This window comes from Parasteatoda tepidariorum, chromosome 3 (genome assembly GCF_982258835.1).
Source record: "Parasteatoda tepidariorum strain Cologne lab strain chromosome 3, Ptep-v5.0, whole genome shotgun sequence".
Classification (NCBI taxonomy): domain Eukaryota; kingdom Metazoa; phylum Arthropoda; class Arachnida; order Araneae; family Theridiidae; genus Parasteatoda; species Parasteatoda tepidariorum.
Window position 1 is genome coordinate 695,056 of NC_141757.1, and position 27,686 is coordinate 722,741.

At 29.6% G+C, this 27,686-nt stretch overlaps 1 protein-coding gene across 6 annotated transcripts in view; it reads left to right on the plus strand.

Annotated features, from left to right (window-relative positions):
• LOC107457188 (uncharacterized) overlaps window positions 1-27,686 on the plus strand; it is a 75,832-nt gene that overhangs the window by 27,137 nt on the left and 21,009 nt on the right. For 4 of the 6 annotated variants that reach the window (XM_087158555.1, XM_087158560.1, XM_087158556.1 and 1 more), the window contains exons 8-11: window positions 12,483-12,507; window positions 16,489-16,563; window positions 18,843-18,979; window positions 24,748-24,901. In XM_087158555.1, coding sequence (XP_087014681.1) covers window positions 12,483-12,507; window positions 16,489-16,563; window positions 18,843-18,979; window positions 24,748-24,901 — 391 coding nt within the window. The remainder of the gene's footprint in view (window positions 1-12,482; window positions 12,508-16,488; window positions 16,564-18,842; window positions 18,980-24,747; window positions 24,902-27,686) is intronic. The other 2 variants (XM_087158558.1, XM_087158557.1) reach the window with 1 other exon arrangement.

Below are 27,686 nucleotides of genomic sequence, written 5' to 3' on the forward strand. Positions count from 1 at the left end.
ACAAATTGTTACAATTCTTGCATTAATGCTAATTTTTTCTATTTCATTTTAACCTTTTATAGTATATTTTTATTTTAAAAAAAGATTTTTTTAGAACTAACTGTATATTGATATCAAATTTTACGGTTTTGTTGGTAAATATTAGTTTTTTGATTAAAAATTCGAATTGTATAGTTATCACAATATCGAAAGTTCGTAAATGTTGCTTGCACTCCAGAGATGATATTTCAAAACTATTCCTCTTTTTACCTCAAAAAGCTGACAATGAATAAGGAATATATAGGAAACATATTAAATGATATATATACATAAAATATATTTTTTTTTATTCATATGTGTTTAGTCAGGAGAAGGAAAACGAAACTTAGTGTTTTAGTTCTGCACTGTACAAGATTCCAGTTGTTCAAACAAAAACAATTAATTATGCTAAACTAAAAAACTGTGTGTTTAGATTGGAATTCTTTAAATGTTTTAATTTCAAATAAGAAAAAAAATCAAAAAAGTATAAATTTTAAGGAATTTTATCTATTTTTTTTCTATAGAGTATAGAACTAAAAATTAGACAATTTTACATTTCTGACATTTATCTTTTTATACTGAGTCTTTTAAAATAAAAATGCTATTTCAAAATACCGTTATTTAAAAATTTGACTTGAGATATTGGTTTAAGGAAAATATGATCAGTGAATTTTATAAAAAGCACTGGTAAGATGAAATACAATATAATGCAGTATATAGTACAGCTTTATATTGAAATGTAATTACAGTGATTCACAAAACTGTTGATACACTTTATGACTTTCAATGAAATAAGACTATCCATTAATTAAAATGAATGTTTCAGAATGTATATTTAATGATAAAAAATGTGTTCGAGTCGTAACAAAACTGAAATATTTTAAATGACAGTATGAAATGTTTTAAAAACAAAGGAAAAGTTTATTTTTAAGAATCAATCATCAAAAAGTGACAAAAACTTTATCCCACAAAAGTCATCATACACTTTTAAAGAAAAAACTTAGTCTATTAGTAAATCTAATTTTTCGTTAAATTAACATTTAGTGGAGTTTCCTTTAGCATCTACAATAGCTTTTAAAGGTTGAAAATATGTGTAACTAGTTATTTTTTTTTTGTCAGGTGAAATTCGTGCAGAATATTTTTTTAAAATTTTTACAGAAACTTCTACAACACTCAATTGCAAATTTATTAATTTTTCAACAAAATTTATAATTTTAATCTCTGATATGAAGTCCTTCATTTAAGCATTTTATCACATATTGCACAGTTCAATTGAATACAGTAAACTAATTTAACATATTCATCACTGATTTACCTTTTATGAAGACGAATAATCAAATTTGGTCTATTTTATTACGACCACAAGTCATTTTTAAATGATAAAATAAAATATTACGGAGTTAGCAAGCAAAAGTTAAAATATAATTTTGCTATTATAGGTTTGATACTAAATTGCTAATAAAGAAATAAGAAATTAAATGAAAAATAATTAAATAAAAAAAGCAATTGACGATAATTTTAATTCTGAGATCCAAAACATTTAAATGTACGATGACTTTCGTGGGGTAGAATTTTTGTTACTATTTGATTAAAAAATTAACTTTTGCTTTGTTTTTAAAATATTCTGTGCAGTTTTGCTAAGAATAGATTATACATCTTATTATCAAATACCCATTGTGAAATGTTCATTTTAATTATTGAATTTTTATTTCCTATTTCAATATAAGTTATAAGTGAGTGAGCACTTTTGGGAGTCACTGTAATTATTAAAAATTATTGATATATAATCACCTGAAACGGTTTTCTTTTCCTTAATGAAAATATATTAAACAATACTTGTCCAAGGTTTTATTGGTTATTCTGATTTTGTCATTTTGTAGGTACACTTTGAGCAAATACTACTTAAAGTATCACATTAAATTCAATAAAAGCAATTAAAATTATTCAATAAAAACAATATATTCTGCAAGCTAAGCATATTTTCTCCAAGTCTTAATTTTTTAAAAATTAACGTTGTACCAGAGCATTAAAAAATAATAAAAAAATATCTTGTAAAAAAATAGATTTTTTTCAAGATATGTTTAAAAAAATGACATTTTGAATAAGATATTTTATAATACAGACACTTTTCTTGTACACATCCTACACTTTATAAGAAAAAAGTTAAAAAACCAAACCTGGAAATTTTAAGATTTTTACCTGGAAAACCTGGAAAAATCAGGGAAATTTGAAATCTGTTTTGAGTGGCCACCCTGTATTACTATTGAGAACAAAATGACTCCTGAAATGAAAAGCTGACTCTATCTGGCAAATAGAGCTGTCTATGGGCTGAGAAGATTTTTTAAATTTAGGTTTCTTTCTATAATCTTAATCTGTAAAACTCTTGTCAGGCCAGTCTTGACATACGCTTCTGAAGCTGAACATTGTATTGCAACATTTGAGAGAAAGATTTTGCAGAGTATACTTGATGGTGTAAATGAAAACAATAACTGGAGAAGGGGATTTAACTTTATACTGTACAAGATTTATAAACAACCCGATATTATTAGATACGTGAAAATAAATAGAATGAATTGGATGGCCCTCGTGATTCGAATGAGTGATGACAATACAATAAAAATGATACTGCTTTTTAGACCCAGTGGAACAAGAAAGCGGGAAAGGCCGTGGTTGAGATGGACTGACTCGGTGGAGTCTGATTTTTTTTGCAATTAATGAAAAGAATTGGAGATCAAAGATAAATTGGAAGTCGCCGTGGGGAAAACTTCAGAGGAAGGCTTTGGCCCTCATTGGACTCTCTGGCCAACTATGATGATGATTAATGATGTTTTTGCTTTCCTTTCACTTGACTGACGTTTTGTGTGAAAGCCCTAAAGCACCATGTTTAATCAGCTGTCGTCAAATCTCTAAACTTGTTCCCTCTCACTCAGGTGATAACGCTTTTATAACCATGTGCAAATCATCATTGCTTGATGATTTGAACATGTTGCAGCATGTTCAAATCATCATGAAGAAAGCTGTGAACACTCTCACGTGAAATTTCAAGTTCAGAGGCATCAATATTTATTCGCCTGTCCCTAGTCACGATTACTCAAACGGCACCAGACTCAAGGGTCATCTTTGATACTCTGCGATATTTTCGAAAACATACACAGCCGCATAGCTGACAACTCTACTGGATTTCCCAGTAGACTACTGGATTTTGCCGTTTCTCCTTGTCTACCAATTTAATTAAAATTCTCCTGGTTTTTATAAATTTTAGAAAATTACCTGAAATTAAAGTTTCCTAAACAAATCCCTATTGAAATAGAATTTTTGTACGATTATTCCTTGCTTGAATATTAAAATAAGTATTACTAATACATAATGAAGCAAACCTCATTTGTAGAAATAAGTTCAAAACTTTTTTTGTTATAAAATGTTCAGTTTGTTTTTATTCAGAACTCTCTTTTTAAACTAATTGGAAAAAAATCTTTTAACATCTTTGATGAATTAAATGCTTTTTAATATTTGAAATTATGAGTATAAAAAATACATCTAATCAGAAAATGAATCTACTTTACAAATTCAGAAAGGGACAAAAGGGTAAATTAACAATTAAAACATTAAATCAAAATGGAAAAGCTCCTAAAGCAGTTGAAACCAAATTTGCTTTATTTTAATTTAGATATTAAAAAAAAAAAAAAACAATTAAGGCAGGAAAAAGTAATAAAAATAAAAGATGTGTGTTGGCAAGACAGCACTTCATCAGGGGACACACTGCCTGCCAAGACACAGGAGGCTTTCTGTTGTCAGTTTAAAAACCAAAAGTGACAGTGCCCCTTGGCCCCACGATGGATCGACAAATAAGAGAAAATCATTATAAGAATTGAAAAGCACAGAAAAATAATTAACCAGCAAACACAACCTGAAAGTACACATAGTAAGACTTAAAAATGATACACCCACTTATAAATAAAAATACTTGCTGTTAGAAAAACCAAATCAAAATAAAATATAAATTGCCAAATCAGTTAGAAAATATAACAAATAAATTAAGTGCTGAACCCAGTGAGAAAGTATTATAAGTAAATCCAGTGATATTTATAAGTGGGCGTATCATTAAGTGATTATGATTGATAATGATTTTCTCTTATTTGTCTATCCATTATGGAGCCTCGGGGCACTGTCACTTTTGGTTTTTCCACTGACAACAGAAAGGCTCCTGTGTGTTGACAGGCAATGCCCCCCCTCCCCGATGATGTGCTGTCTTACCAACACACACGTATTTTTTTTATTGCTTTTTCCTGCTTTAATTGTTTTTTTTTTTTTTTTTTTTTTTTTTTTTTTTTTTTTTTTTTTTTTTTGAACATCTAAATTATATATAATACATAACATTTCAAGTGTGTTTAATGTCAATTATAACTGGAAAATATTGCAATTTTTGTATTTTGATGACTATAAAAATCCCTAAAATTCCCTATGTTTAAAATATTTAGTACATTATCATGAAATTTATATTTTGTAAAATCTACTCGATTTTTTCCTGTCCACTTTGGCAGGTATGCAGTCGTCTTTTTTAATTTCTGTATGCTTTTATATAGTGTAGAATTTGATGTTTGCTCTAAAAATGACAATGAATGCTATAAATGATCTGCAGCTGACAGTGCCAGAAGTAAATTTCTAATGGCTGTGCGTTTTCTTTACCAGTGCTGACACCTAGGTGAATGTCGGCGAACATTCCGGGAATTTTTTGACTCCGTTTGTTAACAAACCACTGCTTCTATCTTATAAATGACACATTTTTAAGGCAGCAAATGTTATCAATGCTCTTTGAGCTTGTTTTGTTGAGTTTTTAAAATTATTTTTGTTTATATATTCAATTCTATCAAACTTCTGTATTTATAGTTCCATTCTTTCAATTTGGAAACGAAACAGAAAAATACCCATTATAAAAAAATTTCTGTCAATGAATTTCGCCTCAGTTGGAGCCAATATATTACAAGAAAAATATTACAAACTCATAATGTTTTTCTTTTTCATACTGTTTCTTGTAAGCATAATGTTTTTTCTAAACGTTTAGAAAAAACATTACAAAGTCAAAGAAAGAAAATGTCTGTACTTGATATAAAAAACATGACTCCATGTGTTTTATATATCACTCCATAAATATTTGTCTATCTTATATAAAAAACATGACTCCATGTTTTTTATATAGCGGAAGTTATGATGAAATGAGAGTTTTTCAGAATAGTTCTAAAATTGGGGCTCGGATTTTAGAACTAAATGAAAAACAAATTATGAGTGACAAAAGGATGAGGTCTCTACTGAAGCGTAAGTATAGTAAAATAGTTTTATTAAATTATTGAAAGTTATGTACCGCCGCTTGTCTGGCGAATATTGAATGTATTAATTTATTATGAAAGAGCTGGAATAGACACAAATGTCATAGTCAGAACGTTAGGATGACTCAAAAGTGTTTGAAAATTGTGGTGTCAACATCATATTTTCGTCCCCAAGCCATTTCTACTTCTTTATAAAGTTTATTTTTTGGATAGAAAGTGACCATGAGCTCATTCAATACATGGTGAGTTGGAATTGAATGAGGTAAATTTGAATGTTTGAAATTCATTCATTTCCAAACGTTATAAATAGTTCATCTATGGTAAGAGCTATCCCCTGCCCACAAAGTCTGAGACCACCTGCTGCTACGGAAACAAGAATAGCTCACTTCGGGATGGTTAGCTTCTCTTCATTCTAGGGCTAATACAATAGGCCGAAGAAAAATATTCCCTTTCTCTCATCCGAACCAAAACCTGTCCCGAGCAGTGACCTCACAACCTTCCTTGAAATAGTTACACTTCGTTACCACCGTCACCGCCATGGGTCCAGGCGAACGTCTAGGGGAGTTCTTACTTTAGACAAACTATACTGTAGTATGTATGTAAACAATATGGACACAAGAAAGCTCATACGAGTGTTATATTTTCTTCGCATGCCGACTCAACAATTGTCCTTTGATTGCAAGAGAGATGGCAAGACATTGTTATTTTCGTGGCTGAATATTTTTTCCATCATGAAAGATTCCAGTCATCTTTTAAAACAATTAAGCTAGATGGAAGAAAGAGTAACGTGGCATTAAAGACGAGTCATTAGAGCAACAATTGAGATAAAAACTTAAAATTATAGCAAATTGGTTATTTATTTAACAAGCCTTAATTTTTTTTTTGAAAAAGAATTTAATTTATCAGAGTTGCCACTCCACAGGGAGAACAGAGAAAAACCTGGAAAATTCAGGGAATTTAAACATCACCAAAATTAACAGGGAAAATGCGGGGAATTTTTTAGTTCTTCTTTACAAACTGGGAAAATACAGGGAATTTTGTTTCTTATTTTCGTCATTTAGAAAATGGTGACCACTCAAGGGCAATCTATGGAATATTTAAGGAACGTATTTCAGCTATACTAAACTATTTCATTTACTGTAGCATTATTTAAGTATGCTTGACTGTTCCTTTTTTACTCTTAAATTTTTCCAGCATTTAAATTTAGTTCAGTCAACCCAATGTAGGTCATACAAGAGCACAGTACACATTGTGTATAATACATTGTGTATAATACATTGTGTATAATACATACAGGGAAAACAGGAAATTTTTTTTCCAGATTTGAGTGGCAACCCTGATTATTTTGTCCTGCAATAATAATTCTGGAAACAAATGCAAAGAATTTACATTTTTATGCAAAGAATTTACATGTAACATTATTTTCCTTTTCGCTAAATAAAATCAAATAAAAAAGACTGGATTTATAGAATAGGTCCATAATATTTAATTGTGTTATAATGCATGGATTTTTAAGACATTATAGCTGCGCTTTATATAAAGTATTCTATAGTGTGCATTGTGCTTGATGCGCATTGATTATTTGAAGGAAAAAAATTTTATATTTCATGCATTTATTTTAATTTTTAATAAGAGTTAAATCTTATAACAACAGGACTAGACATATTTTGCCAAATGTGGATGAAATTTTTTCCCACCCATAAAATGTAAAAAGTCATAAAAGATACATATGCTGAGAAATCCAAATATTTTTATTAAGTAATCTGGAGTGAACCATTGACAGAATCACCTGCTTATCTCATTGGTTGACCTTCCGTGTATTTTGAAAAAATATTTTAAAATTATTTCTGAAACAAAGACTTCTGGCAGTAAATGATACATTTCAAATGAAAATATTTTGAACCCATTATTTTTCTACATGTAGATTTTCAATTCAATATTTTATGTGCTTTCGCACCATTTTTTATAAGAATACAATATTGTAAAACACTTCTAAATAATTTAATATACTCATATGATGTTATGAATTCAAGTATGAAGTTATAACTAGTTTCAGTTTCTAAATTCACAAAAATAACTTAAAGCTAATAATTTTCACATCCTAATATTCTGTTCATAATAAACAACAATGAAAGAAATTGAGAAAACTTCATACCTGCCAAGTCTCCTGTTTTTTAACGAAGATTCCTGAGTTTTATGACTATCCCTTATGACTATCTTTATGACTATCTCAAATTTCTCTGTATTTGTTGAAGAAATTTTAAAAAAAAAATTGATAAATATCCATCGATGGCAAAAAAAAACTTCTCTTATTCCTCAACAGATGGTTCTATTGTTCAATTGCCAGTACTGTGTTAGGCTGAGTGTTAATTGTTAAAGTCAAGCCAGGATGGCTAGTACAGAGTTGAACAGTAGTAGTCGTAAACCCAAAATTGGATCGGCTGTTCATGGACGGATATAAAATAAAATAGTTTAAGTATAGATAGAGCGTTTACCTTCCATTGAGGTGTACCCAGGTTCGAATCCCAGCAACGACTGGGCGATACGAGTTCAGCATCCGGCTTGCACCGACCAAAGTGCTGACATAAAATATTCTCACTGGTAGACGGATCATGCATTAGTCTCCTTGTCGTCAGGCTGACTGTGAAAGGTTTTTGTGGTTTTCCTCTCCATGTGACTCAAATGTGGGTCTGTTAAATAAATAGTCCTCCATGTAGGCAAATTTCACCCAATGCTTTATCCCGGAGTTCCCTTGTCTTCTGGATTGAGTTCAAAATGACAAGGCTACGGAGTCGAACATCAGTAGTCGTAAACCCCAAAATTGGGTCGGTTAGTAATATCTCGGTTATTTTATTTCTCCAATGTTGGCAAACTTTAAGGTAAGTTTCTCTAAAAAAATTTATTATTTCTTTCTATTCCCAGGCTTGTGGCTAGAAATGTCTTGAAATTTATACAAATAAAAAAAGGAATTCATTTTTGTATATAAACTTCTATACTTAAATTTCATGGAGGAAAATTTATTTCGATTACCGGACTATCAAAAACGGTAGCTTCACAAAATACTTTTAAAACAGCAAATTCTAAAAAATTCCTCCCCCCCCCCCGTCTTTTAAAATTTTGTTGCTGTATCTATTTAAAAAAAAACAATAAACTTTGCAGTTAATTATGCTTTTTGATTTGTAATAGAACCCACACGTGGTTTTCTATTACGACATAAAAGAATTCGTTTCCCACTCGGTTTGTAAGAAGAGCTCTTTTCCTCCCCATGCCTGGCTGAAACCATGCCGTGATACCGAAAATTAATTTGAATCATTATTCTAAATTTATTCTAATAGATGTCTATTTTTTTTTTTTTTCCGTGTGAAGCTTTTTTCTGTACGACCCATTCGAAAATGTTCTCTTAATGAAAATAACTTTCAGTGTTATTACTGTTAAATGTATGTTTCTATTAAATTCTAATTGAAATTTAATAATGGACAGTGATTTTTATGAATTTTTAAATTTGGATACAATTTTAAGCCCAAAATTTTACAATAGCGTTTTTGAACATATGGGAAAATATATGTATAAAGAAATTTACCAGTCATAAATGATTTTTATTTGTAGTGACAGTTTTTGAAAATATTTTCTTACTTTGCAATATTTTTGTGTTGATTTGTTAACATAATTTTTAATTTTCACAAATTTTGTCTAAATTTTCACAATAATATGTTTTCACAAAATTTCTTTAAAAAAAAAAACCTAGACCCTGTTTTTAATGTCTCGGTTCAGAGTTATTACTTTGTAAATGGATAAAAAACAAAAGCATTAATTGATTTAGTGCACAAAGATATTCTTTTTGCGCATTAATAGGCACGAGGTTCTTCCTTTGGATTTGCAATTTTTTTCTTGCTTATGTACTCTCAATACTCTTACAGTGTATAATACTCTTGACGTGAATATTTTACTATGAAAAACACTCTTCAAAATATTTAAAACTGAATCCATCAATTGATTGAAGTCAATTTGGATTTTTAAAATGTCTCGTTATACACTTTTTACTCTCCTAAACAGTTCAACCAAGATTATGCTCAATTAGCAGTAAGTTTGAAAAAGGAAAGGATAAAATACTCTTAACTTTATTTATACAGGGTATCTGCGCAACTGGAAAGTCATGAATTTTGGTCGTCGAAAAATCTAATTTTTTATATGGAATTTACCCTCCCTCCCAATTTCACAGTGTTTTGATGTTCCAAATATTTAAATTAGTGACAAAATCCCCACTCATAATCATATTCTATTAAAATAAAAAATTTTTTTATCCTGTTCTTTAAAAATTATGGTGTTCTTTCAAAAAAGGAAAGAACATCGATTTTAGAGCAAAATATCTTTTAAATTTCTGTGATTTCAGAATTTTTTTTATTTATTTATGTTTTTATTTTATCAATTTAAAATTCTAGTTTAGGCTTTTTATATTACACTTACTTTAAAAAAGAAATAAAACAGCTTTAAATAACTACATATATCTGACAGTATTTAGTTATTTGCTTTTGTATTTTTTTCAGCTTTTTTATTGCTTCAACTCTTTCTTTACTCTGTTTTTAAGTTTAAAATCAATAAATATGAAGATGACGGGCATGGCAGTTTTGGTTATACCTATCATTTCAACTAATGTTATTATAAAGGTTTTTTAAATTTATTGTGTTTTTGTGGAGAAAATAGTAACTTCCGTAAGTCATGAAAAATTATTTGAATTATTCATGAAAAGTCATGGATTTGAAAGAATAAAATGTGCAGATACCCTGTATATAGCTACGTAAAAGCATTCCAGAAACAGCCTGTTTTAGGCCAAGGTATCATTATGGTTAATGCTTCACAATTTTGTGACCTAGGGCCTCATTGTGGCAATGTGGTCAGCAATGCGCATAAGCCTTCTTTACTAATCTGAAGCTAGTTGAAGCTTTTAGACAGTTTAGAGCCTCGACCACTCGGTCGTCGAGGCTCTAATATATGTGCTACACACGAACCAAATCGGAGTACTTCCTAATAATGGTTTATTAATAGATTCCTTTTTCCATTACAGTAGATATAGTAGAACTTGAGTATTGTTTTGATAATGTCAGATTCCAAAATGGAGTTAAATTCAGCACACATCATTAGTAGTAGTGGAAAGCAAAAAATGTATGAATGAGTGAATATTTTATGAAGCATTGCAAAAACAATTCTATTTATTCAAAATCATTAAGAAAAACGTTTCTAACATAAGATCAAGCATAATGACAATTTTACCAGGGTTGGTGTTTTGGACGTCCTAAACAAGACACGTGGGTTTTACTGTCATAAACTGTCCTGAAGTGGCTACAACTGTCTTAAATTGTCCAAAACCTTGAACTTTGGTAAAAGGTAAAAATTTTATAGGTGTAACCATTGAACATATAATAATTACATGTATCAATAAATATTTGATATTTTTTATACAATTTACTTTAACTTATTAAAGGAAAATAATATAATAGGAAAAGGTTTATAATTTTTGAAGCTCCACAATTCATTGAACAACAAAAGTGAATGCCTAATCCTTAAAATATAAATATGCTTTTAATACTGATAAATAATGTTTTTGCATAAGGATAAATAATGCAGTATTAAAAAATAAATTTTTTTTTAAAAAAATACTAAATTTGTGTAAAAATAAACCTTTTATTTTGCACAATATTTTTTTAAAAAATTTTACAATTTCTGAATCACAGGATGATAAAAAAGACTTCTATTAAAAAAAAAATTGTTTTTAAATATAAATATATTAGTTTAAATTGGAAATACTTAAAAGATCTTATCATCCACATTTTTCAGAATTACCAACCCATTTTTATTTTTTCTCCCCAACTATGCTGAATTAGGGTTTTCTTTGAGATTAAAACTTCTATAAATGTTTAAAAAGGTTATTAGAGAAACATTTGCCTATATTAATGAATTTAGTTATTTTGATTTGAATTGGAAATACCAATTTAATATTTTTAATAATTGTTTTTTTTTTCATTGGTATATTTTAAAAAACTTGTGTGTGCAATTGAAATATTAGATAAACAAATAATGGATTATTGATCAGATCTTAATATAATTAAGCATTTCAAAAATCATTACTGGCTTTTAAAAGAACCCTCTTAGAACCACTTTAATTCTTGCATGAAACCCTTTGTCTCACTGTTTGGGCTTTAATTCTTCTAATTTTTGTTTGATGAAGACCATTCATCGACCATTGCCACTTGTGCATCACAATAATAAGAAAAAATAGTTGTAAATAAACGTTTGTATCTTTTTTATACTCTAATAAATGTCATTTAAATTAATTATAAATATATGTGAAGACAGTCCAAGATAGCAAAATAAGGTTTATTTTCACTCAGCAAAAACCTTTGAATGAAAACCTTAAAAAGTTTTTTATGCAGTTTGTGTGTAAACTTTTTAATCTTAAAATGAAATCTGTGACAATCTGCTCTATTCTACACACATTACCGTAATCCAAAACTTTGGAAAACTACTTTCTATATAAAAACCGTAAATCGAGGTCGACGTAGAGTTTTCAAGCGTGAAAAAAATCCTTGAATAAAGCTAGTCTCAAGATGAAAATATTCTTAAATCTAGGTTATTATAAGGTTTCTTGTCGCAACCACTCGTATGCTCAACTAAAATTCACCTCATCACTAAATTCTAATCGACAATGCTATTCGATCCTATGGCCAGTTTGACATCGGCTAAAACGTCATTATGGACTTAAGTGACCATTTTACTTTAATGGCAATACTTTTTAAAAACGGTTTTAAGATAATCTTTAATCCTTTTAGGAGGAAAGGTTTGAGACTGCACTATTTTTGCTATATTGAAAAAAGGTTTTTAGTACTAACATTATTGTGACAATAAAAGGAAAATTCCGACACGAGGTTGCTGTGAGATGACGCGCTTTCTGGGAGGGAGTATTTTCACTCTCGTGCCATGTTTTTAAAAAATATTTTTGTTGCATGTTTTGTTTTGAATATGATTTTAAATAAATCCCTTTTCTGTTATGTATTTAAAATTATTGAGATTGAGTACTTTCAAATCATTCATTCTTTAAAGTGTTTTAAAAGTATATTAATTGTTCCTTTTCTTTTTTTTTTCCAGCATACCAAGAAAGGTGATCATGGAGGTGAGGAATTGTTATATGCTTACTCTCGTATTTTGCCGCCAAGCTCACTGTGTTGCATAGACACTGCCTTTCTACAGATGTTTATGCAAAAAAAAAAAAAAAAAAAAAAAGATTTTTTGTCTTTTTTTTTTTTAATGACTTTTTTCCTGAAGTAAGGAGTTCAGATAAGGACTGCAAACTTTTTCTGCTTTTTACATACCTGCCAAGTCTCCTGTTTTTTTAACAAAGACTCCTGTATTTTACGACTATCTCCTGTTTACCCGAATATTCTCCAATTTTTCCGTATTTGTTAAAAGAAATTTTGGAGAAAAAAAAATCATTTTGGCGATAAAATATCTGCTGATGGCAAAAATGCTTCTCTTATTCTTCAACAGATGGTGCTATTGCCAGTACTGCAGTATGTTAAGTGTGTTAATAGTTTAAGTAAGGCCGGGATAGCCTGTTGGGTAGGGCACTGGACCCATGTCCCAGAGCTCGTGGGTTCGTTCCCTGCCGGCCGAAGACTCTCCTTGTAGTAAATGGTGGCCAATGCACATTAAATCTGTCGAGTCGCAAAATCCTCAATGTTCCTGTAACAAATCAATACCTCTGGAGGTACCGATCCAGGAGTTTAGTTGTCTTCTGGATTGGGTTCAAAATGACAAGGCTACGGAGTTGAACATCAGTAGTCGCAAACCCAAAATTGGGTCGGCTGATGAACAATGGATATAAAATAAAATAGTTTAAGTAGAGCCCTTATGGCTCAGGGGATAGAGCGTACGTCTTTCAACGTGGTGAACCGAGTTTGGATCCCAAGGATGGCTGGTCAAAACGAATTCCGCATCTGGCTGTGATGACGTAAACTATCCTAAATGGTAGACGAATCACGGATTGTGTCAACCGTGGGAGGTTTTCGTGGCTTTCCTCTACATGTAACGCAAATGCGGGTTAGTTCCATCAAAAAGTCCACCATGAAGGCAAATTACTCCCAATACTTGATCTTACTACTCGACTTGATACATACTACTCGATCGGACTCACTCTGTTTAAAAAAGTTTCCTACATTAAAGATTTTACCTTGTTTTCTTGACGATAGAATCTTGAAAACTTTTGATCATGGAAATGATGGGTTTATCCACTGAACTTAAGTAAAATTTTTTTTTTTTTTGATTTAACAGATAGGGAATATCAAGTCATGAATGGTTAACATCATTGACTAGTTTCGTTTTTCTAAAGAAATTCGTAACCTTGACTCATGTTTGCAAGTTCAAGGGGGATTATACAGTCCCTGAAAAATTATTAGACAGACTATAAGATTCTTCGTAAAATCTTAATTATCAGTTGATACTATACAGCTTTACTGTTTTTATGAGACTGAAACCGGTTCGCACTTGTTTACACTCGTGTATCAATCTGCTAAATAAGATGATATGTCATATAAATTCGACGAGTGGATAAATTGGACGATATATTATATAAATATAGATTATTTATTATATCAGGTATTATATTAATCTATACATAATAATAAACGCGGCTGTGTGTGTGTGTCTGTAATCACAATATATCGCCCCAGAAGCCTCGCCCGGGCACGAAACTCGGCCCATAATTGTGTTTTGACATAATGAAGAAGTATTTTTTTTCTTTTTCAAAAATTTTGATTAGTTATTTAGTTATCAGTCATTTTGTAAGTCTATGCTTTTCGTCTGCTTTTTCGTCTTCAAAGAGCCATATTCAAAAAACTATTAAAAAATGCATATACTTTTCCCCACTCTTATAAATGTATGCTAATGCGAACCTCACAATTGAAATATTAATTTTTGACAACTTAAACTAATAATATACGAAGGAATTAATAATTTAATTGTAAAGTTCGCATTAGTTTACATTTATTAAAGTGGAGAAAAGTTTAATTTTTGTATTAAAAATGTGGCAACATATTCGATACGTAAATAGAACGCTTCGCTTTGATATATTTGTCGCTGTTCATAATTGTTATAATAAGTTTTTCTTCTTCCTTCCACGCTCTATTTTTTTTTCTTAAGCGAAGACGATAATTTTTATAGCGATATTGTAGTACTTTGTACAACTAAAAATTCTTTTCACAACACTTTAAAGATATTTACTTTATTTTCTTTATATATACAGAGAACAGTCGGCAAAGAATTCGATTAGGTTGAAAAACATTTCGTTAAAAAGGAACGAATTCCAAAAGAAAAAATAAACAACTTAAAGAATAAAAATGCTGATGCCAGCCATTTTTTTGAAAGTTAACTTAGAAATAACAAACCAAACGATGTTAAATAACAAACCAAACGATATGTTAACAAAATGACGTAGAAAGCGCAACTAGATCAAAATTATACAAGCACAACTAGATCAAATTATAATACCTGAGTGCTTGACGTAACAGATATAGAAATAGAATTTGATACCATGAAAAATTATATAGAAATAGAAATTGATACCATAAAAAATTTATTCGTTTTCGTGTTCTTTTCATGTATTTAGCATTTTAGTTTTTTTTTTTCTTAAGCGTTGTAGCCATATAATTTCAAACATCCTCAAGAGCTATAACACATCTGCAGCAGAACTGGATATGAAGACAAAATTGCTGGACAGGAACACTTTAATTGTCCACTAATCTTCAGATTTCCTGCTATGTTTTAAAAAACTTTATTTGTGAAAACCTTTAGCGTGGCGGACATCTGGCCGCCTTAGGCGGCTAGTATATAATAATAATGAGATCAAATGATTCGACACACTGCAGTGTTTTAATAATGACATGTTTAGCGCGATTTTCTAGGCAATACTTTTATATTTAAACATACATGTAATGTGTTTTTATTCAGATTTTTTTATACCCTTCCTATTTGTGTTTATTTTTAACCCATTTCATTACAATGCTAACCAATTGATAGAGGAACATAAATAAGTGCAAACTGCGTAAAAACAATAAATCTGTATAGTATCACCTGATAATTAAGATTTTACATAGAATCTTATAGTGCGTCTAATAATTTGACCAGGGGCTTTAAAGATTCCATGGTAATCACATGCAACGATAAACTTTCCAGTTATTTCTCCTGTGCTTCGCGCATCAAAGCAACCTAATTACTTGCTCAACAGTCACTTTACAAATTAATCGGTGCAATATGATGCCAACATTAACCATTGCCCAGTTTAACTGTTATTTGCTGCCCAAACTTTTATTTACAAAATGAGTAAATTTACTCTTGGTTGATGGTAAGAGTAATTTTGCCAGTTTATGTATAAGAGCGATGGTGGTTAAGAATTTGTGTATAAAGGGATTCACAATAAGGTAAACTTTTACTGACCCCTTCTTTTAATTCAGCTAAAGAAAGTGTATTGTGTATACCACTACAAAAATACAATTCCAATTCACTGATATAAAAGACAAATTAATTCTATTCTTTGTTGGGGTACTTTTTCATGGATGAAGGTTGACATTGTCGATAACTTCCCCACATTGGTGACCCTGATGTGATGTGAACATGCCTACCTTGGCAGAAGCACCCACTATGATTTGAACAAGCCTACTTCGATGGATGATCCACACACTGAACAGTTGATTTGCTATTTGTGACGGCGACATTGACCTCCTCACGCTGTTTCTTCTCAGTCTCCATCACATACAACGTACAACATATACACTAGACTACTAAAGACAACACAGGAGCGACCACGACCGTGATCTTAATACAGCTCTCCCGGCTTCTCACGAATCAACTAGTGGTATCCGTTCATCGAAATCTATCTCAGATATAATTCTGGTGGGGGAGTACTGTAGCATGTACCACTACAAAAAAATACAATGCCAATTCATTAGTATGTAAAACAATTAACTCAATTCTATGTTGGGGTACCTTTTCGTGGATGACGGTTGACATTGTCGATGACATATGCCCTACAAAATTTTATGTAATTCTGCTGTATAATGAAAATGTATATTTTTAATGTGTTGATTTTTTTTTTTTTTAGAAATGAAGTATGAAATACTTAAGGAAGATCCTCTTATATTACCAGAAATTAAAAAGTCATCAGAACCAATTATAGGTAAATACATGCTTTTCATGGTTATAACAAATTGAAGCATAAAAATTTTAATATTAGACATTTATAATTCAAACCTTAAAACATTAGACTGCATTATATAGGGTTTGGAATAGCTACTCCAAAGCGAAATCTAAAATGCCAGCTTTTTGCAAAAATTGCACCAAACTGTTGAAATGGCTAAAAGGAGATCCCAAAACTGTGTGGAATCTAGAGCGTCAAATGCTTAAATTTTAAAATTCTCCCAAAATAATACTGTTTTATAATATCTAATAAACCAAAATAATATCTGAATTAGAAAAAGAAACAAGTTAACGCTGCCGGAAAAAAATGGAAAAACATTGTGGAATTAAGTACGTTAAGAGCTATTTTGGTATAAATTGTTGACGAATAGTCCTTACGCGAAACTGCGATTCTCTTCTTAATAACACCGTATCACTTAAAAATATCAAAATTTTTAAAAACATCTGGAATTGATAGTAAAATAAGATATAAAAACTATGTAGATTTACTATAGAATTGTCGCAAATCAAGTTTGTCAAACAGAAATATCTTAAATACTAAAGTCGAATGTTTTAATAATTTATTTAAATATCGAAATTCGGAAAACCGTGTGGAATTGGCCAAAAATCGTGCTTTTTCTAAAATGAGATTTTTGAAAAGGGAATATTGATTTTTGCCGTGTATTATGTAAAAGCGTGCTTTTCGCATTGTTCTATTCAACGCTTTCACAATTCATTCAATCACTATCTATTTTGGTGTACCGTTCGTCATTAGCGTATGAAAGCTCCAATCATTTTACATGTTTGATGAAATACTTGTGAGTCCGCGTGTGTTTCTACAAAGCTTGAGATTATTGTACTCTCATGTGTACACTGAGACCAGCCTGTACACTAGCATTTTTATTGAGTGGTACAATAAGACTTTAATTCCAAATGGGAAGAAATATCAAGAAAATTTGGGAAAAGCAAGAAAAGTATTAACTCATCTTGGACAATGCTCCGTCGCATCCAAATCATGATCTCTTAGATAGGGAGAATGAAATGTTTCGTGTTGTTTTCCTGCCACCTAATGTGACACCTTTGATTCAGCCGATGCATCAAAGTGTCATTGAAACCATAAAACGTCTTTATAGAAAGCAACTTTTAAGGAAGATTTTTCTCTCGGATGAAGAAAATGAGGGGGATTTTCGAAACTCAATCAGAGCTATTGATTTAAAAGATTGCTGCATGATGATAGCTGATGCCTGGAATTTAGTAAAAACATCGACACTTAGAAAATCTTGGAATAAGATTCTTAACAGAAAAACAAACAAAACTGAAGTTTCTGAGCCAGTAGAATTTCCGGATGAAAAGATGCCAGGTTATACAGCAGAAAAAATCGAAGGTTGGTGTCGAGACACTGAAAATGACCCAGGATTTTAAATGATGGTGAAATTGTTATTGAAATTTTGAATGAAAATCGGAACTCCACCGACGAAGAGGAAGAAGTAGGCGACCAAGTTCAAGATAGTGGACCTTCTCATATGGAAGCATGCAATGCATTAGATATTGCAATGAATTGGCTGGAACGTCAAAATGATGTTGATTCAGTTCAGTTGATTTATTTAAAAAAAATAAGGGATATGGCTGCTCAAAAAAGAGTATCTTCTTTGAAACAAAAATCTTTGCTGGATTTCTTTGGCAATGAAAAATAAAGATAAATGTAGTAAAATCAGTAATTGACAAAAAATTTATAAAAAGCTGAAATATGACCCAAAAAAATTTAAAATGAAAAAAAAGTTTTACAAAAATTTAAAAATTAAAAAAAAACTTTTAAACACGCCAGAGCTATTTAAGATATTACTGCCAGTCTTAAGACTGGAAAAAGTGTGAAGGGAAGTTGGCGCATAAATAATAATCATCTAAACTAGATTTTAAGCAACTTTCCTATTATCCGAACTTCTCATTATCCGAACCACGTTTGGTCTCGAGCAGTTGGGATTATCGGCGCTCTACTGTACTTGATTTATGAGTTCCCTTGTCTTCTGGGTTGGGTTCAAAAATACAGGGCTACGGAGTTCAACATTAGTAGCCGTAAACCCTAAATTGGGTCGGCTGTTCAATGACGGTTTTTAAAAGAAATCTTTTTTTTAAAAAATGATATAATGCAAAAAAAAAGGAACGAAAGGACATTGTTATGGTTATTTATAATTATGTTAACTTTTATAATAAAAGAGGTATTTTGAATTTTTCTGTTTCATTTATTCTAGATCTTTATTTAAGTTTTGTGTTTAATTTCAGGGTTACAGCATTGTTGTGAAATTCGGCGTCTTGAAGGAAAACCTATCTACAATTGCTTTCTTTGTTCTGCCAATGTCCCGAATGGACAGTTTTTAATTGAACATGTCATTGGTTTGAAGCACAGAATGGCATATCTTGTAAGTAAAGGACAACATCTCTTTATTTTCATATCCATCTTTTATTGGAAATTCTCTCCTATATATCTAATTGTTTTTTTTTTCTCGAACGTTTATTTATTTAAGTATTAAACATTTAAATTGCCCAAAAAGGCTTCCGTAAGTGATGCAATCAAAAATCCCCGATTGGTAATGACGCCACGTGTGCTGAATGGAAACATGTCACCTCCATCCGCTTTTTTAGTTTTGATTTCACTTATATCGTATGAACATCCTTTGTATACTATTAGTAAAAATTTTGTGAATTAAAGTTATGGCTTTGGGAGAGTGTGCAAAATGGAAAAAACATTTTTAAAACTTCAAACTGTTTATTTATTAATAAATTAGCTAAAGAAATTATTGTTCAGCTTTTCACAGCGAATCAACATTTCTCCTCTGCTAAAATTGATGGTGTTAAGATTCATAGAAGGTATTATTTTATTCCACTTATATTTAAGTTAAAATAATGCTCCATTGCAGCCTATTTACTTAATTAAAATCAGTTACAGTTTGGATAGAAATAGTATACATTTAGATATAGGGTGGAGGATTTTAACAGGGTATCCTCCCACCTGGAATAATCAGGAAATTTTTTTATACTGGGAAAATCAGGGAAATTTGGATTAAAGTCAAAGATTTTTAAAGAAAAGCTAGATCTTTTTTTCTGAATTTAAATTATTTTACTATTTGTTATACCCCCTTGTTTTAAATGGAAATTCATCACCAAAGAATTTAAATAATATCAACTTTGCTTGCTTTAAAATTTGCTCCATTATAACCCATAAAGCTAGAATGTCGCATGAAATTCTCCCATGATTGTTAAATAAATGGAGAAATCTTTGGAAACTAAGGGACTGTGCAGTTTAGGAAGGGCAAAGATTGTGGTGGGGGTGGAAGAATTGGTTAGGATATTTGTTTCTCTTTATAAAAGTAGATTTTTTAAAAAATCTTTTAGTCCATGGGCTGAATCCATTTATCATTAAAGTTTGTTCCGTGCTTTGTTAGTATTTTTTTTTTTTGGGACAAAACTTTAAAATGTTTTAATAACGTTATAAAATTCTAAACATTAGTTCATTGAAGGCTCCCATGGGTCAGGGAGAACAGGGAAAACCTGGAATTGTCAAGGAATTTTTTTTCAACTCTAAAAAACAGGGAAAATTGCAATTTTTTGCAAAAAATCTGTATAACTCCTACATTATACTAGCAAAATAACCAGTCATAAAATTGTCAATAACAGTAATCAGTTATTGAGATTAGAGCTCAATAGTCTCAATAGGCATCTATTGCAAAATTCCACTTTTTAATGCAATTTTTCAGGGTGGCCACTCACCTGGAATTATCAGGGAATTTTTTTATACTTGAAAAAACCTGGAAAAGTCATGGAAATTTGGATAAAAAGCTGGAAAAATCAGGGAATTTAAAAGAAAAACTGAAAATTTTCTCTTAATTTAAATTATTTTACCATACATTATATCCACTTTTATTTAGACTGAAATTTATCCTCAAACAGTTGAAATATCATCAACTTAGCAATATTTTGCTTGCATTAAAATTCTCACCATTATTTTCTTGCTAAATTAGAATGCCACTTGAAATTCTCCTATAGTTGTTAAATGAATGGAGAAACCTCTGGACTCTTTAGATTATAAGACTATGTAATTAAGGAAAGTGATAGAGGTGGAAGAAGGGGTTAGGATATTTGCTTATGTTTATAAAAGTATTTATTTTTTTTAATCTTCTAGACCGTGCATTGAATTTATTTATTGTTCAAGTTTCTTCCAATGCTTTGAGGGTATTTTTTCGTTAAGAAAATTATTAAAAATCTTTTATTAAAGTATTTATTGTGTCATTTTCACCAACTAGCAAAACATTTTTATAAGTTTAAAATGGTATTTTTTTAATATAATAACCAAGAAAGTTTTTTTTGAACTATGTTTATGAACGGAAATAATGTGTTAATTACGTAAAGTTTGAAGGCTAATAACCAGAAAAAGTCTAACTTATTTTTACAAAGAGAAAGATGCAAAGTTATCATATCTTTGCTTGCGATCTCCGAGATCTGTGGACACAGTGACGTCATAAGGAGGGAAATCGTCGCTTCAGCTCTAAGAGCGGAGTGAACTAGCCCTTGTATTCTCTTTAGCCCTGGGATAACCTAGCAAAATTTCCCCCCGTTATCTGGATACCAGATACATGGTTCTCTACTGTATCTACAATTTTAGTAAAAAACATGTTTTAAAAACATGCATTTCAAAAATGTTTGTAAAGAAAAAACTTGTTACTTTGGATGACGTTATAGTTTCCATGGTACTCCATATTTTGATATGTTTGTTATTATTTATAACACCTATGAAAACTGTTTCAATCTAAAAAGCGATGTTGCACAAACAAATGAACAAAGATAAATCCAAGCAATTGCGAATTGTCTAAAAGCTGTGATTAATTTATTAAGAAAGAACAGCAAAATGTAAAATATACAGAATCTTCCAGAATATAGCACATTTTTTTAAAATCAAAAGCTGCATTTGGATTGCCTTTTTACAAATTAAAAATGTTAGAAAGTATTAAAAACAGATCACACATAAAAAATAGTAGAGTGAACAATTTATGCTTAACTCACAAGCTATTAAATAAATGTGCAATAAAAATTTAGTATTTTGTGTTACAGTTTATAAAAGTATTATTTGACACATATTTTATAGCTAAAAATAATAAATCATTTTTAACTTTTTGAAATTATCCAAAAAATAATTGGTTATAGTTTAATAATAGATTTTATCTTGCTCTCTTTTTCTAAAAGCTTTTGTGTTCTCATCCAATGAATTATTTTTCTCAAAGCCAAATAATAATTCATTTTTTTGAATAACATAATGAATACGTGACATAATAATTGAACCTAACATAATTAACAGCAAAATCGTTGCATTGATGCTAATTTACTGGATTTCATTTTAACCTTCTGAAATATATTTTATTTTAAGTACGGCTCTTTTACGAACTAATTAGATGTTAACATTTAATTTCACTGTTTTGTTGGTAAACTTTTGATTCAAAATTCGTATTGTGTATTAATCACTATGTCATAAATTTGTAAATGCTTCTTACATTCCAGAGATGATATTTCTGAAACTGTTTCTCCTTTTACACTAAAAAGCTCAGCAAGAATAAGGGAGGGGGGTATGGGAAACATGTTAAATGATGTATTGTCTTAGAGTATAAGAAAATTTATATGTATTTATTAGAAAGATGGAAAACAATTATTATTTTTTTTTTTTTGAAAAATAGTGTTTTGAACTTAACATTTATTCTAGAATTCATATAAAATTTTATATTCATACATTTGGCACATCTTTAATGCTACAATCGGGAATAATGGTTATCACTAACTTAAATTTATATCCAATTCAAAAAATTTACGTCTGACACTAAGGAAAAAAGATTCAAATTTTTTATTCAAATGTCAACTTCAAAATTCTGTCAAGTTTACATTTAAATTACAAACAAATTCACACAGTTTAGACAATTTGTAAATGAGTAATAATTTTTGGCTTTCTTGCGATTTACATCCGACACCAACATTTTAATCCATTTAACTCGAACTTATAATCAGTTTTTATCAAACAAATTGTTTTTTGATAGGTTATGATGTACTAAATATTTCATATAAAAATTTGATGATTATAAACCTATGTTTTATAAAATAGTTTTTTTAAGAAATTTATGTTCGTTTTTTAGGTCCAACATCATGAAATTGCCCAGTTGTAAAAACAAAACAAAGAAAATAACTCATCTAAGTTGAGAAACCATGTGGTTAGATTGGAATTCTTTAAATATTCTAATTTCAAATATGAAAAAAAAACAAAGCAAAAAAGAATAAAATTTAAAAAATTTTACCTAGTTTTTTTTATTTTTTAATAGAATATGCAACAAGAAATTTGACAGTTTCTGAATATCTCATAAAAAATAGTGCTAATTCAAAACAAACAACGCTATTCAAATACTTGATTTTAGATATTAATGTAAAGAAAATTATATCAATGAATTTTATCAAGAGCACTCTTTGGATAGAATGGCTCTGAATGTAATAAATATAATTATAAATGTAAATAAATATACAAATTTATCGACGTATAATCGCCTGGAATTTTTTTCTTTTGCTAAATGAAAATATATTAAACAGTACTTTTCCGGGGCTTTTTTTCTGTATTTGCTATTTGGTACATTTTGTTCAAAAACTACTTAACACTTTAAAAAAAAAATTCATTAAATTATTTTCTGCGAACTAAACATATTGTTTCCTCCATATCTAATCAAGTTGATATATTAAAAAAATAACATTTTAAATAAAATACCTTATAATATTGAAACTTTTCTTGTACCCACCTACACTTTAAAAGAAAGAAAAAAGAAGAAAACACACACACACACTGACCTGGAAATTTTAAGATTTTTACTGGAGAACCTGGAAAAATCAAGGAAATTTGTAACCTGATTTCAGTGGCCACCCTGTTTTCTATGTTTCTATTCACATTCTATTATATGTTTTTGCTCACAAAATCTAATATTTGACTTAACAAATAAAAAAATTTAAAAGTTAATTGCATGTTATAGATAAAATATGGTGGAAAAGTCATGGAATATTTTTTCTGAAATTGAGTGGGAATCCTGTTGATTATAATTTAATAATAGATTTTTATTGCACTTCTTTTCTGAAAGCTTTTGTACTCCAATGAAATCGGTAAATTATTTTTCTCAGCAAGGCCGACCAATCACTCATTTTCTTATAATTGCTAACAGCAATGTTTGTTGACAAATTGTTACAATTGTTGCATTGATGCTAATTTTCTCTATTTCTTTTGAACCTTTTCATTTTAATATAACTCTTATAAATAACAATTATATTTAAAATAGAGATTATTTTACAAACCAATTATAAATTAATATTTTATTTTACTGTTTTGTTGGTAAATATTCGATTATTGATTCAAAATTCCAATTCTGTAGTAATGACAATGTTAAAAGTTCGTAAATGTTGCTTACATTCCATAGGTAATAACTGATTCTCCTTTTACTTTAAAAGAGCCTGCAAAAACTAGAGAATGTATGGGAAACAAGTTAAATGATATATAAACATAAAATATAAGAATTTTATTTCTTTATTAGGAAGAAGGAAAACAAAACCTTTATTTTTTTGTTCTGCACTGTACAGGTACAAATTTGTCGCTGGATAATTCTACAGTAAGGTTAGCCAGATGATCAACATTTTAAACCTAATATTTTTAAGCAAAGAATCATTTTCAAGGTAAAAAATTGAAGATTTAGAAATAATGACTTTTAACTTATAAATATCAGTTTTCAATATGCTGTTAGAGGAAAGGCTATATCATTTGAGATTTTTAACCATGTTAAATAATTGTTTGAATAATTCTTTAATCATTTGAACAATAGACGTTTAGAAACAATTAACAAAAAGTTCCTTTTTTTATTTTGTATAATTTTCTTTAGAAACCTTAATTAACTTGTTAATATGGAATTTCGGTGAAATATTCAAACAATAATCTTTGTATGTTTTCTTTGTTTAAGTAATAGTAGTAGTCTGTGTTACAAAGTGGCAGTTATTTATAAAATGTTACCTATGGTTTGGAATTGACTATTCAAAAATTTTTTAGAGAAGTGAAATTACTCTCCATAAATATTTCTTCAAATGACCCTCTATTTATGTTAGATTTTAATTGCAAAATATTTTGCAGAAAGAACACGATCCAGTGAAGCATGATCTGATTGATAAGACTAATCTTAAAAAAGGAATGATTGAACCTGTTGTGGCAGAATGCATTCGATTGCATCAAGATAAACACGGAACTGGGACTATGCAAGTCAAACTAGATCTGTCAAAACCATCAGGTAAATGTCTCACAAATATTGTATAAATATTCAGTAGCTTACTTGTCAGTGAAATGTTAAGAGCATTAAGAGGTTACATGATATTATTTGAATTATTTTGTTTTGTGTTGTTCTTAATCTTTATTGAGAAACAGGTATTTCATAGAATCTCTTTTTGTTATCCCCTTTCGTCGTATGATTTTTATTCCACTTGTAAATTACGTAAACTTCTAAAGTGTTGAGAATGTTTTCTGTAAAACTGAAAAATTTGACATTTCAAGCTCTTGTGAAGTCAAATTATATCATTTATGTCACTATCAAATTATGTCAATACTATAATTATTGAATTTAGGGAAAACTGAAAATTGATCCTTTATCTAAATTATACAAGGTCTGGCTATTAATTTCCAGGACTCATGGAATAACTCAGAAGAAAAAAAAGTTAAACACATAGCTATTTAATATTACTCGAAGTAATCCCCATCAGCCGTAATGCACGTCTGTGCTCGGCTGTACAAATTTCGGAAAGAAGTTTTAAAGTCCTCTTTTGGAATGCTCTTTATTAGTGACGTTACAGTTTTCGGGAAGGCTTCGACATCCTGAAATCTTGTTCCCTTCAGTGAATTTTTCTGCTTAAGAAACAGGAAAAAGTGTGTGCTAGGTCTGGCGGGTATGGTGGATGCTGCGACTCAACGACACCATGCTGAGCTGAGAATCGCCTCACAGCAAACGCAATGTGTGGACGCGAACTTTTTCAATTGCTTCCGGCTTGCGTAGGAACTGTGTGCGGATCAACCTCCACGCTTTAGCGTTCGAAAGCATTTAAACCATTCAAAAGTTCTTGAGTGAGATAATGCTTCCTTGCCGTAAACTTGTTTTAACAATTTTTAGGTTTCTGCAGCTGTCTTGCACAATTTGAAGCAAAATTTTATGTTAATTCTTTGCTCCATTTCACTACGACAACAGGAATTTAATAGCTCCGTTTTAATGCGCCTTTACACGAGAACTACTCGCTTCAGAATGGCGCCGATTGCACTGCACATGTGCAAGAAAACACCCTTCAATATGCAATCATTAGCGCCATCTTCCGGCTTTTCTTTCTCCTACAGTTACGTCAGTCCTGGAAATTAATAGCCGGACCTTGTATATATACAGTCTCTAGCCAAATTATTAGATGTGCAATAAGATTCTATGCAAAATCTTATTGTACGTCTCAATTATCAAGGATAAATTATCAAGGGATACTATACAGCTTTATTGTTTTTGTGCAACTAAAACCGGTTTGCACTTGTTTGTGTATCAATTGGTAAAATTAGATGATATATTATATAAATATAGAATATCTATTGTAAGGTATTATATTAGTATATTATAATAATTAGAGAAAAATTATTGGAAGCACTGTAGTGTTTCAATAATGACAAGTTTTACACAAGCTTATATGCAATAGTTTTATATTTAAACATAAATGCAATGGGCTTTTATTCGGGAGATTTTGTATATAATTCCTGTTTGTATTTATTTTTAACGTATTGCATGTTAACCAATTGATACAAGAATATAAACAAGTGTAAACCGGTTTCAGTCACATAGAAACAATAAAGCTGTACAGTATCACCTAATAATTAAGATTTTACATAGAATCTTATAGTGTGTCTAATAATTTTCTAGGGACTGTATAGAGGTAACAATGGAATTGTTACCTCTATAGGAATATAGAGATTAGGAATATAGAGGTAACAATGGAAGTACTTGGAATTGTACTTGCTTGTTAACTTGGTGTGCAATCAACAATTTAAAAATGATTTTTCCCCATAAACAGACAACAAATCTATGGGGGAAAAATCCTAATTTAGAATATTAGTTGTGGGATACGCTACAAATTAAATCAAACTTACAGTTGGTGAAATGCTTGAATTCTTTGATACTTTCTGGGATAATTTTTTTTTTCCTTCCTGACTTGTAACTTCTTTTAAGTTTTTTGAAACTAAATAATTGAAGTATACTAGTTTTTTTAAGTAGGAAAAAAATCATTGGTTTCATGATTGTTGTGTGAGATTATACAAAATTGAAAAGGAAGACATCATCAAATTACTGCCAAAAGCTGCTAGAATTGCCCATCAAATTTTCATAAATTGTCATTTATAAAAACGAAGCTAGAAATGAAAGATAAGTTTAAAAAGAAAGTTTATGTTACTTTTTTTAAAAAAAAATTTTCATTTCTTATTGAAAGTTATGTTTTTCTTTTAATATTCAAACTACTACTCTGGTTCTTATTCCAAATGTCATAATTTAATGTTGCATGGAATGAAAAAGATTCTTGTACTTTTATTGTTTGGCCAAATCTTATCTTAACTATATATATATATATATATATATATATATATATATATATATATATATATATATATATATATATATATATATATATATATATATATATATATATATATATAAAATGAATGAAATTGTGTTAAAGTGTTCTTCTTTTAATTTTCATATACTTGAAATGGAAATATTTTGTGCTATTTTTATATTTTGATAGTTGCTTTTTCTAAATTTGAGAATTCTTTATTTCTTAGATTTATCATTTTTATTTTATTCCACTATAAATATTTAATATGCTGAGTAGCTGAATAACTGTTTTGTATTTTGAAGCTTTAGCTCATAATTATTTCATTAGCTTTAGCTCATAATTAATTATTTTTTTAATTATTTTATTTTTTATGAAATTGTTTTTTTTTCTTCTTACACTTTTACCGTAACTTTTAAAATATTATAAATTCTATTTCAAGTTATGAATTAA